Source organism: Carcharhinus amblyrhynchos, chromosome 12, assembly GCF_965287045.1.
Source record: "Carcharhinus amblyrhynchos chromosome 12, sCarAmb.v2.hapA, whole genome shotgun sequence".
Lineage (NCBI taxonomy): Eukaryota > Metazoa > Chordata > Chondrichthyes > Carcharhiniformes > Carcharhinidae > Carcharhinus > Carcharhinus amblyrhynchos.
Window position 1 is genome coordinate 30,155,418 of NC_137335.1, and position 13,715 is coordinate 30,169,132.

Below are 13,715 nucleotides of genomic sequence, written 5' to 3' on the forward strand. Positions count from 1 at the left end.
GCATTTATTGCCCATCCCAAGTTGCCCGAGGGCAGTTGAGAGTCAACCACATTGCTGTGACTCTGGAGTCACATGTAGGTCAGACCAGGTGAGGATGGCAGATCTCCTTACCTGAAAGAACCAGATGGGTTTTTCCAACAATTGACGATGGTTTCATGGTCATTAATAGACTCTTAATTCCAAATATTTTTTATTTTTTGTTGGACACCATTGCTCTGGGATTTCAAAATGGTGATGCTACAGCTTTACTTTAGTTACTTCAGATCAAAATTCAATGCTCCCTCCCTCACTGTCCTTTTGGTTTGATTTGACTTATTATTGTCACATATTGGTATACAATAAAATGTATTGTTTCTTGCATGCTATACAGACAAAGCATACCTTTCATAGAATACTTAGAGAAGAAGGACAAGAGAGGATGCAGCATGTAGTATTACAGTCATAGCTAGGACGTATAGAAAGATCAACTTAATATAAGATAGGTCCATTCAAAAGTCTGATGGCAGCAGAGAAAAAGCTGTTCTTCAGTCAGTTGGTATATGATCACTTGTTCCTGTCACAACAGTGGACAGGATCCAGATCAGTTATGAAGGAGAGGCACATCGTTGCCCAAAAACTTTTGTATCTTTTTGTTGATGGAGGATGGTGGACGAGAGTATGTCTGGTATGCATGGGGTCCATGATTCTGCTGGCTGTTTTTCTAGGCAGCAGGAAGTGTAGACAGAGTCAATGAATGACAGGCTGGTTTGCATGATGGTCTGGGCTACATTCACATTTGTAGTTTCTTGCAGTCTTGGTCAGAGCAGGAGCCATACGAAGTTGTGATACATCCGGAAAGGACACTTTCTATGGTGCGTCCGTAAAAGTTGGTGAGAGTCATCGCGGACATGCTAAATTTCCATATCCTCCTGAGAAATTAGAGGCGTTGCTTGGCTTTCTGAACTATAGCATCGGCATGGAGAGACCACGACAGGTTGTTGATGATCTGGACACCTAGAAACTAGAAGCTCTTGACCATTTACATTTCATCCCTGCTGATGTAGGCAGGGGCAAATCCTCTCTACTGCACTTCCTGAAGTTGATGACTATCTCCTTTGTTTACTGACATGGAGGGAGAGCTTATTGTTGTTGTACCAATTCACCAGATTCCCTCTCTGTTTCCTGTATTCTGTCTCTTCATTTTTTGATGTCCGACCCACTAGGGTGGTGTCATCAGCAAACTTGAAAATGGAGTTGGAGGGGAATTTGGCCACACCGTCATAGGTGTAACATGGAAATTAGAAGCAAGAGTAGGCTACTCGGCCTACTTGAACATAGCTGATCATCAAATTCAATATCCTGGTTTTCCCCCCCCCCCCCATATCCTTTGATCCTTTTAGTCCCAGGGAATGGATCTAATTTATTCTTGAAATCAGACAACAAAGAACAAAGAAAGCTACAGCGCAGGAACAGGCCCTTTGGCCCTCCAAGCCTGCACCAACTTAACTAAAGTCCATGCTGCCCGACTTAACTAAAACTGAAATTACATAAATAATGATTGGAATGCGAGCCTTTACAGCTAATCAAGTCTTAAAGGTACAGACAGTGTGAGGGGAGAGAGCATTAAGCACAGGTTAAAAAGATGTGTATTGTTTCCAGACAGTTAGTGAGATTTTGCAAGCGCAGGCAAGTCGTGGGCGTTACAGCTAGTGTAATATGAACCTAACATCTGGTTGAGGTCGCCCTCGTGTGCGGAACGTAGCTATCAATCTCTGCTCAGCGACTCTGCGTTGTCGTGTGCCATGAAGGCCGCCTTGGAGAACGTTTACCCGAAGATCAGAGGCCAAATGCCCGTAACCGCTGAAGTGTTCCCCAACAGGAAGAGAACACTCTTGCCTGGTGATTGTCAGGCAGTGTTCATTCATCCATTGTCATAATGTCTGCGTGGTCTCCCCAGTGTACCATGCCTTGGGACATCCTTTCCTGCAGCGTATCAGGTAGACAACGTTGGCCGAGTTGCAAGAGTTATGTACCGTGTACCTGGTGGATGGTGTTCTCACGTGAGATGATGGCATCCGTGTTGATGATCTAGCACATCTTGCAGAGGTTGCTGTGGCAGGGTTGTGTGATGTTGTGGTCACTGTTCTCCTGAAGGCTGGGTAGTTTGCTACGGACAATGGTCTGTTTGAGGTTGCGCGATTGTTTGAAGGCAAGAAGTGGGGGTGGCCTTGGCAAGATGTTCATCTTCGTCAATGACATGCTGAAGGCTCCGGAGAAGATGTCGTAGCTTCTCCGCTCCAGGGAAGTACTGCACGACGAAAGGTGCTCTGTCTGCTGTGTCCCATGTTTGACTTCTGAGGAGATTGGTGTGGTTTTTTGCTGTGGTGCGTCAAAACTATTGAGTGCCATATCCTGTTTTTCTTGCCTTCAAACAACCGCACAACCTCAAACAGACCATTGTCTGCAGCAAACTACCCAGCCTTCAGGAGAACAGCTTCTTTCGGGGTGTAACAAGTTCTTGAGCTTAAGTACAACTGTCAAAATACTGTCGGGGCCCATAGTCTTTGCGGTGCCTTCAGCTGTTTCTTGATATTACGTGAAGTGAATTAGATTGGCTGAAACCTGACATCCATGATGCAGGGGACCTTCAGTGGAGGGCAAGATGGATCATCCACTCACAGGGCATAGCTTGGGATTGTTGATAGTGATAGCTAGGACATCATCTGTAAGGCAAAAATCCATGAACATGATTGTGTCTAGCTGTTGCTGTGAAATGGAATTTTGGCACACCTTCCCATGATGTTAGTTTGGAGGACTTTGCAAGGTTAACAGGTCTGAGTTTGCTGTTGTTACTTCCGGTACCAAAGTCGATACAGGGTCATTTAATTTGTTTTGGGCTTTTTAGTGGTTTGATAAAACTGAATGGATTGCTAGGCAATTTCAGAGTGCGTTTAAGAGTCAACCTGGAGTCACATGTTAGTCAGTCCATGCCAGACCAACAGATTTCCTCCCCTAAAGTGATCCAGATGGGTTTTTATGACAATGGTTTCATAGTCATCATGAGCCTTTTAGTTCCCAATTTTTATTGATTGAATTCGAATTCCACCATCTGCTGCGGTGGTATTGAAAGTCACGTCCCTGGGATTACTAATCCAATGACAATGCCACTACGCTGCCACCTCTATTCAATTACACTATTTAAATTTTAAAATAGAATCCATGCAGTGCTGAAGGAGGCCATTCGGCCCATCGAGTCCACCCCACCAACAATCCCGCCCAGGCCATACCCCATAACCCCATGTATTTACCCTGCTAATCCCCCTAACCTACACATCCTGGGACACTAAGGGGCAATTTGGCATGGCCTATCAACCTAACCCGCACATCTTTGGAGTATGGGAGAAACCTGAGCACCTGGAGGAAACCCACGCAGATATGGGGAGAATATACAAACTCCACACAGTCACCCAAGGCCAGAATTAATCCCAGGTCCCTGGTGCTGTGAGGCAGCAGTGCTAACCACTGTGCCACCATGCTGCCCAGTGAGGAATACAATTCAATTTGTCATAGAAGGTAAGTTTAAAGGGATGAGCTTTAAATTTAAATATAGAACCTTGAATCAAAAAGACTATTGCATCTTTATTTTGGCATGCTCTGATTCGTATCTTTTTTCTTTGTTTGTTGCTTACTTTAACGAAGAGAGTGGTTTTTAATGCTACCTGATCTGTTTATGAATTGTGCCTTGTCAACTCAAAAATGTAATAATCAAAACAAATTTTAGCCCCATTTCATAAGCTTCATATACTCAAATATCAATTAATTCTTATAAAAGATAATTTTCCGCTGATAATTTTCCACCCCACCCCAAAATGTTGAAAAGTTGATTCTGACCAAATTTTGCCCTTTTGGGTTATCCACAAATACATTTTCTTTGTGTTCTTTGCCATTTTACCAACAGAACTGTAACTGCCATTGCTTTGTTCCTGTATCGCTGTGATATTTGTGTGACATCTCTTTTGCATAGCTGCTGCTTTAAAATAATCTCTTCTAATTCTATGCTAGTGGCTGTTTCTGATTTTATATCAGCAACAGTAGTTTTCATGAGGAAATGTTGCGATTTCAGTGTTAGAATGCTGAAAGAGCATGGCAGAAGATGTAATCAGAATGTTTTATTTTTGGTGTTTTTGTTGGGACCCACTGTCAGCTGGAACCAAGAAAGAACACATGAGATTGTATTACAGGAATCCTTATAAAGGATCCCCATTGTTTCCATTATGAAATAGATAAGTTTTTTACTACTATATCAATGCAAGTGTAATTAATTTGTTTTTGAAAAGTGGTATCTTTTTTCAGTAGTATTTGTCATTTTGCATTGTGATGCTATCTCTACAATATTTGTACAAATTTCTTTAACCTAAAATAACTTTCTCTTTAACTGGCATTAATACTAGGTTCCAAGCCACTGTGACAAGATTGTAATGAATGGAGGTCTGCAATTGCTTCAGAAAATATACCAGCTGCGTCATGATTCTCAGAAAATTCAAAGAAATATCATTCGGACAATTGGAAATTTGGCTTTACATGAACACCTTCACTTAGCCATAGCTCAATCAGGTGAAGTGAAAGCATTATATGTCATATTTCCTGATTATTATGAAAGAATGAAGATTAGTCTAACACTTTATACAGCTTATGTAATTGTGAGAAGGCTATATCCTTTCTTTTATTATAGCTGTTCATAATCAATTTCCACTAAGTGTTATCAGCATATTCAAGTTATTGTTTATCCACTGACTTCAAAATATTGTGAAGGCATTAATGTTGTTGAATACGTCATTCGTACTGAAAAGGTGACAGTTTATGAAATATGTAATCTAAGGTACAAGATTATTTAATTATAGGATGGATCGGTATGCTAGCGGAAGCAATGAAATCACCACATGTTATTCAGGCTTCACATGCAGCAAGAGCCTTGGCTAATCTTGATAGGGACACTGTGAAGGAGAAGTATGAGGACGGTGTATATATTCTTCATCCTCAGCATAGGAGCAGGTAAATGGACGTTGAAATGCTCTTTGTTCTTTGGAAATAATTAACACACAAACAACAGAAAAGTTATTTAATAAACTGACCTTGTAAGAACATTATTCCTGCCATTTTACCTTCAGTTGTGTAACTTATTAGCTTTGTAAGTTAGTCTATTTAGTCCAGTATTCTAACACACAGTCCCTTCAAGCACAGACCAAATCTTAGTGCACAGGATCTGTAAATTTTTTTCTTTTTTGGTATTATAATGTGATGGTGTGGGTTTCCTCCGGCTTCCTTCCACAGTCCAAAGATGTGCGGATTAGGTGGATTGGCCATGCTAAATTTCCCCGTAGTGTCAGGGAGACTAGGTAGGGTAAATGCATGGTGTTATGGGAATAGGTCCTGGGTGGGATTGTGGTCGGTGGTCGATAGGCCAAATGGCCACTTTCTGCACTGTAGGGATTCTATGATTCTGTGATACCTTGATGTATCACTTCTGTCTCTGCATCAAATTCCCAACATAACACAACATAACAACTTAACTGTCCTTGGATCATTTTGTGACTCCTCGCTTTCTTGGGGTGATTGGAAGGCTATGGAAATCCCCTCCACAATTCTCAGTCCTTACCCTTACCCTTGAACGCAAGCCATCCGGACTTAATTTTTTTTTTACTTTATTCCAATCCAATCAAGTCAAATTAAAGCCAATTCAGAGTCCCAACAAGTTGGGACATTCCCGATCCAAGCTGACGAGACAGGGCTCTCACCACCTGTCTTGGGCTTGATCTACATGATCCAAGCTGATTGGAGTAGGTGTAGCTCCTCCTCCAAGGCTTGATCTAATTTGCATCTTAGCCAAAAGGCTGAGATGCCGCTTTAAAAAATTGCTTCAAATGAAGCTGAAATGTAACCTAATGACTTCAACCAAGTGCAGCATGTCGATACTACACTTGATTTTAGCCAAAAGGCCTAGAAGCTTCACTCCAGCCTAATTACTTATCCAATCTAAGCGTAATCAATCTTTCCAATACTTTCCACCCATCAATTTTTCAGCCCCACCATCTCTCTCCTCGTGAGACTTGGTCCCTATTAAACACCAATGCAAAATACTAAATAGGTATTCTGGACATGCATTTTGAGGTACATATAAAATAAAAAGGTTTTACTCTTTTTCCCTGCTTCAAATTTTGAAATTATTTATTTTCCTGAGCTTCAAATTTACTTTCGTTAAATATACTTGCAGAGTCTGCATTGTTGCTGGGTTTCTAATAACTTTTCCAATTCTGACAAACCTCACAGTAAAAATTTGAGATTATTTTGTTCAATCAGTCTCAGCTTTTTTTCATAACTGCCAAATGTTCTGCAGCCTTTCTGCATGTTACAGAAGAGTACAGACCCTGATCTATTTTTTGTGTACAGTCAGCCAATAAAAGCGGATGTTCTTTTTATCCACGGTCTGTTGGGAGCAGCTTTTAAAACATGGCGGCAGAAGGACCTCAGTGATATGGAAGATAAAGATACCAATTATACAGAATGTTGGCCAAAGGTATTGATAAAATCTGCCTGAACTATTTTGATTGTGATCCTTCTTATTGTGATCAGCTTTTTATTATACTTAACCCAACTGTAAATGTAGAAACTTATTTGTGATTATCACAGAATTGTACAGTATAGAGGAAGTTATTCAGCTGATCGCTTTTATGCTGGTTCTTCGTAATAATCCTACTTCTCAACCCTTTCCTCATAGCCTTGTAATTTTTCCCCCATCAACTATTGCATTTCGTTTTGAAAGTTATTGTTAAGTCTGCTTCCTCCAGACTTTCAAGCAATTGGACAAATTATAAGAACATAATAAGAACATAAGAAATAGGAGCAGGACTAGGCCATCTAGCCCTTCGAGCCTGCCCCGCCATTCAATAAGATCATGGCTGATCTGTCGTGGCTCAGTTCCACATTCCCGTCCTCTCCCCATAACCCTTAATCCCCTCTCTTATCAAAAACCCATCAACCCGCGTCTTAAAAATATTTAGCGAGGTAGCCTCCACCACTTCAATGGGCAGAGAATTCCAGAGATTCATCACCCTTTGAGTGAAGAAGTTCTTCCTCAACTCCGTTCTAAACCGCCCCCCCCTTTATCTTGAGGCTGTGCCCCCTAGTCCTACTGTCCTTTCTGAGCGGGAAGAGTCTCTCCACCTCTATCCTATCCATCCCATTCATCATCTTATATGTCTCAATGAGATCTCCCCTCATTCTTCTAAACTCTAACGAGTACAAGCCTAGTTTATTCAGCCTCTCCTCATAGCTCAACCCCCTCAACTCCGGCATCAGCCTAGTAAACCTCCTCTGCACTCCCTCCAAGGCCAAAATATCCTTGCGTAAGTACGGCGCCCAAAACTGCACACAGTACTCCAGCCGCAGCAAGACCTCCCTACTTTTATATTCAATCCCCCTCGCTATGAAGGCCAGCATCCCATTCGCCTTCCTGACCACCTGCAAGCTGGGTTTTTGCGACTCATGCACAAGGACCCCGAGGTCCCTCTGCACCGTCGCCTGCTGCAGTTTTTCGCCACGTAAGTAATAATCCTTCCTACCATTATTCCTACCAAAGTGGACCACCTCGCACTTGCCAACATTAAATTCCATTTGCCAGTTCCTGGCCCATTCGCCCAGCCTATCTAGATCCTTCTGTAGACTCTCCACACCCTCCGCACAATTTGCCGTTCCACCAATCTTGGTGCCATCAGCAAATTTCGACACCATACACTCGGTTCCCTCCTCCAGATCATCTATATAAATGGTAAATAGCTGAGGCCCCAGCACCAACCCCTGGGGCACTCCACTAGTCACCAACCGCCAATCCGAATAGCACCCATTGACCCCCACTCTCTGCCTCCTATTTGACAACCAATCCTCTATCCACGCTAACACCCTACCCCCAACTCCATGTTCCCTGACCTTCTGCAATAACCTCTTGTGAGGTACCTTGTCAAACGCCTTCTGAAAATCAAGAAAGACCACATCCACCAGCTCTCCTTTATCCACCGCCCTAGACACATCCTCATAGAACTCCAGTAAATTTGTCAGACACGACTTCCCTTATTTTATTATTTTCAAAATCAGTATTATATTCACTTATTATTTATTCATCATGAAATTTTCCAAGGACCTAAGAGTGCCAAAAGGAGCTGGTACTGTGTAGTTGAAGTATTAAAAAATCTATGCATCCACTACCGATGAAAAGTAAAACAAAGTGAACTATTCCTTTCCAAGATCAACTCAAACATTTCATTGGTGAAAGATCTCTTTATCATTGAGCCTCATTCACTCATGAAATGAACAGTGTTCAATTGTTATATTATTCTGTAAAGCAAACTATACTGTGATCTGGGTGAAAATAACTCCACTTTGGATTGATGGCAATGAATTAGAGTAAATCCATATTAAAAGGCTTGTGTCTTAGAGGCATTCTTGCAATATGAAGAGGTTTATCAAAGTGTTTTGACATTCTCATATATGTACAGTTACATTATTTTTGAACAGAAAGGACAGGAAGCTCAAATAAAATTGTTATTTGTCCACGATCGGAATTCAAGTGAATTCAGGTTCTTTTCTACTATCACACTTTCTTAGAATTATGCCATTGAGACATTAATTAAACTATTCAGTGATGGATTTTTTATTTTCTATCCTAAATCTGGTAACTCTCATATGAAAACTTCCAAGCGAATGCCTACCTGCAGACCCACTCCAGAACCCCTAACCTCAGTGGAGGCAGTACCAGCAGAGATGTGTCATGCAGCATCTAATCGACCACAGATCACCCTGTTTATTAAATGATCGGAATGTTGAATGGCAGAACAGAGGTACATATTGTTAAGGGACCACCTTAGGAATGTAGCAGTTGCCCGAAGGAGGGTCAGGGGTGGGGTAGGGGAGGTTGTTGGAGACAAGCTGGAGAGCAAATTTGATGAAGTGGAAAACAGAAGAATAAAAAGTTATAAAAATTGATGAATGAGATAAAGGAAGAAATGAATCTCATTCATCCATTTTTGTAACTTTTTATGCTTCTATTCTTTCACTTCACCAAATTCACTCTTTAGTCTCCCCCTGTAGTTTCTTAACGATCTATACCTCTGTTCTGCCATTCACACATTCTAATCACTTAATGGATGCCTTTAGCACTTTTCATAGCTCTTATCATCACTATTTACATTTCCTTTGTCCAATTATAGCCCCTGCCCCCAAAATCCCAAGCCTCACAATATAATTCTTGTCTGATACTCTTTGCTCTCAACTGTGATGAAGAGTCACCCAGACTCGAAACATAGAGCCAGATTTTACCATTTTCATTTGAAGCGCTGAATCTGGGCGCAATTCAGATCTTGCCCTTATACGCACTTAGCCTGGGAAAAAAATCACAAGTCTGAATTGCACTGTGGGTGGGGCTTGTCATGCTTGAAACAATTGGAGCAATTAGAAAATAATTGAAAATTGCACCACTGTCACATCGCTTCTGGGCTGCAAAAAGCAAATAAAATGGTCCAGGAGTGATGGCCCCCACAAACATCACCCCCACCCCTACAACATAACTTACCCCCTTATCCACCCATCCCCCCCACTACACAGATCAACCGCAACCTTCTGCCCCCTTTCCCTCCCACTGATTGCCTGCAGAATGGTAGTGGACTTCTCCTGCACCCCCCCCCCTGCCCAACCACCACCACCCAGATCCATCTGGCCTCCCCCTCCCACACCCATCCACCAGTGATACATCTGACCCACCCCCTCCAACCAGAAAATGATCGGGCTTCCCTTCTCCCGCCCTTCCCCTCACCAGAGAATGATCTACCTGCCTCTGCCCCTCCCCCCACATCAGATAACAATCTGGCCTCCCTCTGACACCCCCCCCCGCCCAAACCAGGAAGCGATCTGTCCTCCCTGCCCCCATCCACCAGAGATACATCTGACCTGCCTCCTCCACCGCCCACCCCCCCTCCCCACCAAAGAATGATTGGGCCCACCTCCTCATCCCCCCACCACCGATCTGAGTCAGAGAGCCATTGGAAGTGCTGAACTTACCTCTTCAGCAGTTGGAGCACCCAAAACAGACCTTTTGCCAGCATAGATTCGGCACAAACGTGATGGTAAAGGGGGAAATGCTAATAAAGTTGGGTAGGCAGTTCACTATTTCAGTTTAAATGCATGCAAATACATTTAAATTGCCATTGCACCCGTTTTGGGCACAAATTGGATCTCGGCCATTCCCGGGCCTTGGTAAAGTGGGCATTTGCCTGGGTGTGGATCACGTTAATGGCCTCACGCCAGACCTTGCCACATTTTCGCACCCAAAAATGGGCACAATGTAATGGTAAAATCGGGCTCATAGGCTCCAATATTTCTCCACAGATGCTGTCAGACCTGCTGAGATTTTCCAGCATTTTTCTGTTTTTGTTTCAGATACCAGAATCTGCAGTATTTTGCGAATATCTCCAGAATATCTGTTTTCAAATTTCCAGCATTGCAGTATTTTGTTTTTGTAAACTTCTGGGGTATACTTTCAGTTTCTTGATGTTTTTCTGTTATATCTTTGAGTAAAGATTCCATTATCTTTCCTATCACTAATGTTAAGTTATAGCTCCAGATCTGTAACTTGCTGGACTTCCATCCGAAACTCAGCTGCTGTTATCTTCATTCCCGTTCACCATAACCCCTGTGCTCACTGAGTTACATTGGCTCTTACTCTGGCAATACAGCAATTTTAAAACTCTCATTCTTATTTTCAAATCCTTTTATACCTTTCCCTCCCTATTTCCATAACTCCTGTAGCTTTACAATTCTCCAAGATCTCAGCTAGTAGGGGGCATAGGTTTAAGGTGCGAGAGGCAAGTTTTAAAAGAGATGTATGAGGCAGATTTTTACACTGAGAGTGGTGGTGCCTGGAACCCGTTGCAGGAGGAGGTAGTGGAAGCGGATACGGTAGTGACTTTTAAAGGGCGTCTTGACAAGTACATGAATAGGAAGCGTAGGGGGTTTTAGTTAAGTTGGGCAGCATGGTCAGTGCAGGCTTGAAGGACCGAAGGGCCTATTGCCGTGCTGTAATTTTCTTCGTTCTTTATTCTTTGTATTGGTACATTTCTTTTGAGCATTCCCCATTTCCCTTGCTCCATCATTAACAGCCAAACCTTGAAATACCTATATCCTTAATCACTCTACCTCTCCTCCTTTAAGAAGTTATTGTAATTTAAGACATGAAGCATCATTCTCTATTGCAAACATATTAGCTCGAGCCAAATTTACTTCGAAGTGGAGCAAGAAGTGCTGTTGAGCAGCAGTCAGCAGATTTCATCGGATCATGTTCTAGAATTTCTGTTATCTTCATTTTAGATATTTGCTTTATTGCCCTTGTAGGCTTAATGGCAGGCAAAACTGCTGATAAATGTTAACTTTTATTAAACATTCTTCTAACTACGTACAGGATAAGGCCATTTGTAGTGATTGTGAATTTAGACGTCATTTTAAATATTTTCTGTGATAGTCCTTCTCTTTTGCTTTAATATTTCTGTATTGCTGATTTGCATTCAGACTTGGTTGGCTGCAGACTGTCCCAGTTTAAGGATATTATCAGTGGAGTATGACAGTCATCTTAGCGACTGGAGATCCAAGTGCCCTGTAGAGAACGAAAGGTACACACTTGATCTTTCTTCAAGTCCGTACAATATTTTATTATATCTATGGTATAAATAAATAACAATTTGATAAGAAAATTAGCATTTATGTAGAGTGATATCATGTTCTGATGAGACAGTCTTCACTCTTGATTAAGTCAATTGTAGCAGTCAATTTACATAAGGGAAAATGAATGCCTGGATAATCTTTTGGTAGTGTGGTTAAGGAAGGAAACTAAAAAAGCTTTCTACACTTCTTTGTATATTGTTATTAAGATCATTTAAAAAATCTTGGATAGAATCTTCTGGCCATTCATGCCAGTGGGATCTTCTGGTTCCACTGCAGTGAACAGCGAACAGCAGTCTGAGTACCAAATTCTTGGTTCTCGCTTATAGCAGCAGCGTTGTGTGAACAGCTGGTAAGATCGCGCCCCTCATCTAAAAAACAGCAAGCATGATCTTACAAGCTCAATTGGCCAAATTTTCAGAAAGGCAAAGTGGTAAGATTGGACGAGAAACATGCTTGGCTTCTGACCTCCCCTGACTGTACTGGCTGTTTTGCTGGCAAAATTGGCTTTGCATTCAGAAAGGCACGAAGCCCTGGACGCTATCACCTGGGCTCATTTACCTTAAGAAAGTTATCTCCAATTGCAACGGGATCTTGATCATTTGGTCCAGTGGACCAACAGATGGCAGATGGAGTTTAATTTAGACAAATGCAAGGTGATGCATGTTGCTAGATTGAACCAGGGAAGGACTTACTCAGTTAATGGTAGGGCATTGGGGAAAGTTACAGAACAAAGTGATCTAGGAATACATGTTCATAGCTCCTTCAAAGTGGAGTCACAGGGGGACAGAGTGGTGAAGAAGGCATTCGGCATGCTTGGTTTCATTGGTCAGAACGTTGAATGCAGGAGTTGGGACGTCTCATTGAAGTTGTACAAGACATGGGTACGGTCACACATGGAATACTTGGAATAAAATAATGAGGGGCTTAGACAAGGTAAATAGTTAATATCTTTTCCCAAAGATAGGGAAGTCTAAAACTAGAGGGCATAGGTTTAAGGTGAGAGGGGAGAGATACAAAAGTGTCCAGAGGGGCAGTTTTTTCACACAAAGGGTGGTGAGTGTCTGAAGCAAGCTGCCCGAGGTGGTAGTAGAGGCAGGTACAATTTTGTCTTTTTAAAAGCATTCAGATTGTTACATGGGTACGATCGATATAGAGGGATATGGGCCAATGCGGGCAGTTGGGATTAGCTTAGGGTTTTTTTTTTAAAAAGGTCAGCACGGACAAGATGTTTCTGTGCTGTAAACCTCTATGACTCTATGGCAGTTGCCCTGTGACTCTGGGCGTCATGCTGTAGGCCATGTGGCGGGTGACACAGAGCCACCAACTAGTCCTAATTCCCCCCAGAGCCCAGCCCCAGGATCAGCAGAGGAGGTATTCTCCCCGGGCTCTTTTTCCCTGGTTTCTGGGTCTGAGAGCAGCAGCGGCTCTGTCCCAGACTCCTGGGCAACCCATAAGTCCGAAGAATCCTCGGCCCAAGGATGGGGGCGCCCAGCATCACAGGTAGGGATAGAGAGGGGAGACCTTCCTCACCACCATCACTCAAGGACCCAAACAATGGGGTGCTGCCGCAGTCCCCCAGGAGACTAAAAGGGAACTCCTCTGGGGTGCTGAAATGCACCTGGTGGAACAGGATCACAGGGGCTCCACTCTCACCTGGCCCTGGGGACTCCCGCTTGGAGGACTGCAGCAGCATGTCTTTTTGATTTTTTTTCTTGACCCCATTCTGGGCACACACACACACACCCACAATGCCCAGACCCAGGAACCCACGCACCCACGACACAGGGCCCAGCACAGGATGCTGACACGGAGGAAGGCCGAAGGTATCACTGCAGGGTTTGGAGGCAGAAGGTTGCTACCTGAATGAGAAGACGCCAGAGGTTACCGCCATTCTCAAGTGGGAGATGCAGAACCTCGGCAGAGACCCGGTGCAGTCAGTTTCCCAGAAGAACTGCACGAGGGTTTTCAGCATA

General features: G+C 42.9%; 1 protein-coding gene across 6 annotated transcripts in view; it reads left to right on the top strand.

Moving 5' to 3' along the window:
- serac1 (serine active site containing 1) overlaps positions 1 to 13,715 on the top strand; it is a 204,481-nt gene that overhangs the window by 113,216 nt on the left and 77,550 nt on the right. For all 6 annotated transcript variants that reach the window (XM_080200300.1, XM_080200302.1, XM_080200304.1 and 3 more), the window contains 4 exons: positions 4,431 to 4,593; positions 4,881 to 5,031; positions 6,427 to 6,553; positions 11,590 to 11,690. In XM_080200300.1, coding sequence (XP_080056426.1) covers positions 4,431 to 4,593; positions 4,881 to 5,031; positions 6,427 to 6,553; positions 11,590 to 11,690 — 542 coding nt within the window. The remainder of the gene's footprint in view (positions 1 to 4,430; positions 4,594 to 4,880; positions 5,032 to 6,426; positions 6,554 to 11,589; positions 11,691 to 13,715) is intronic.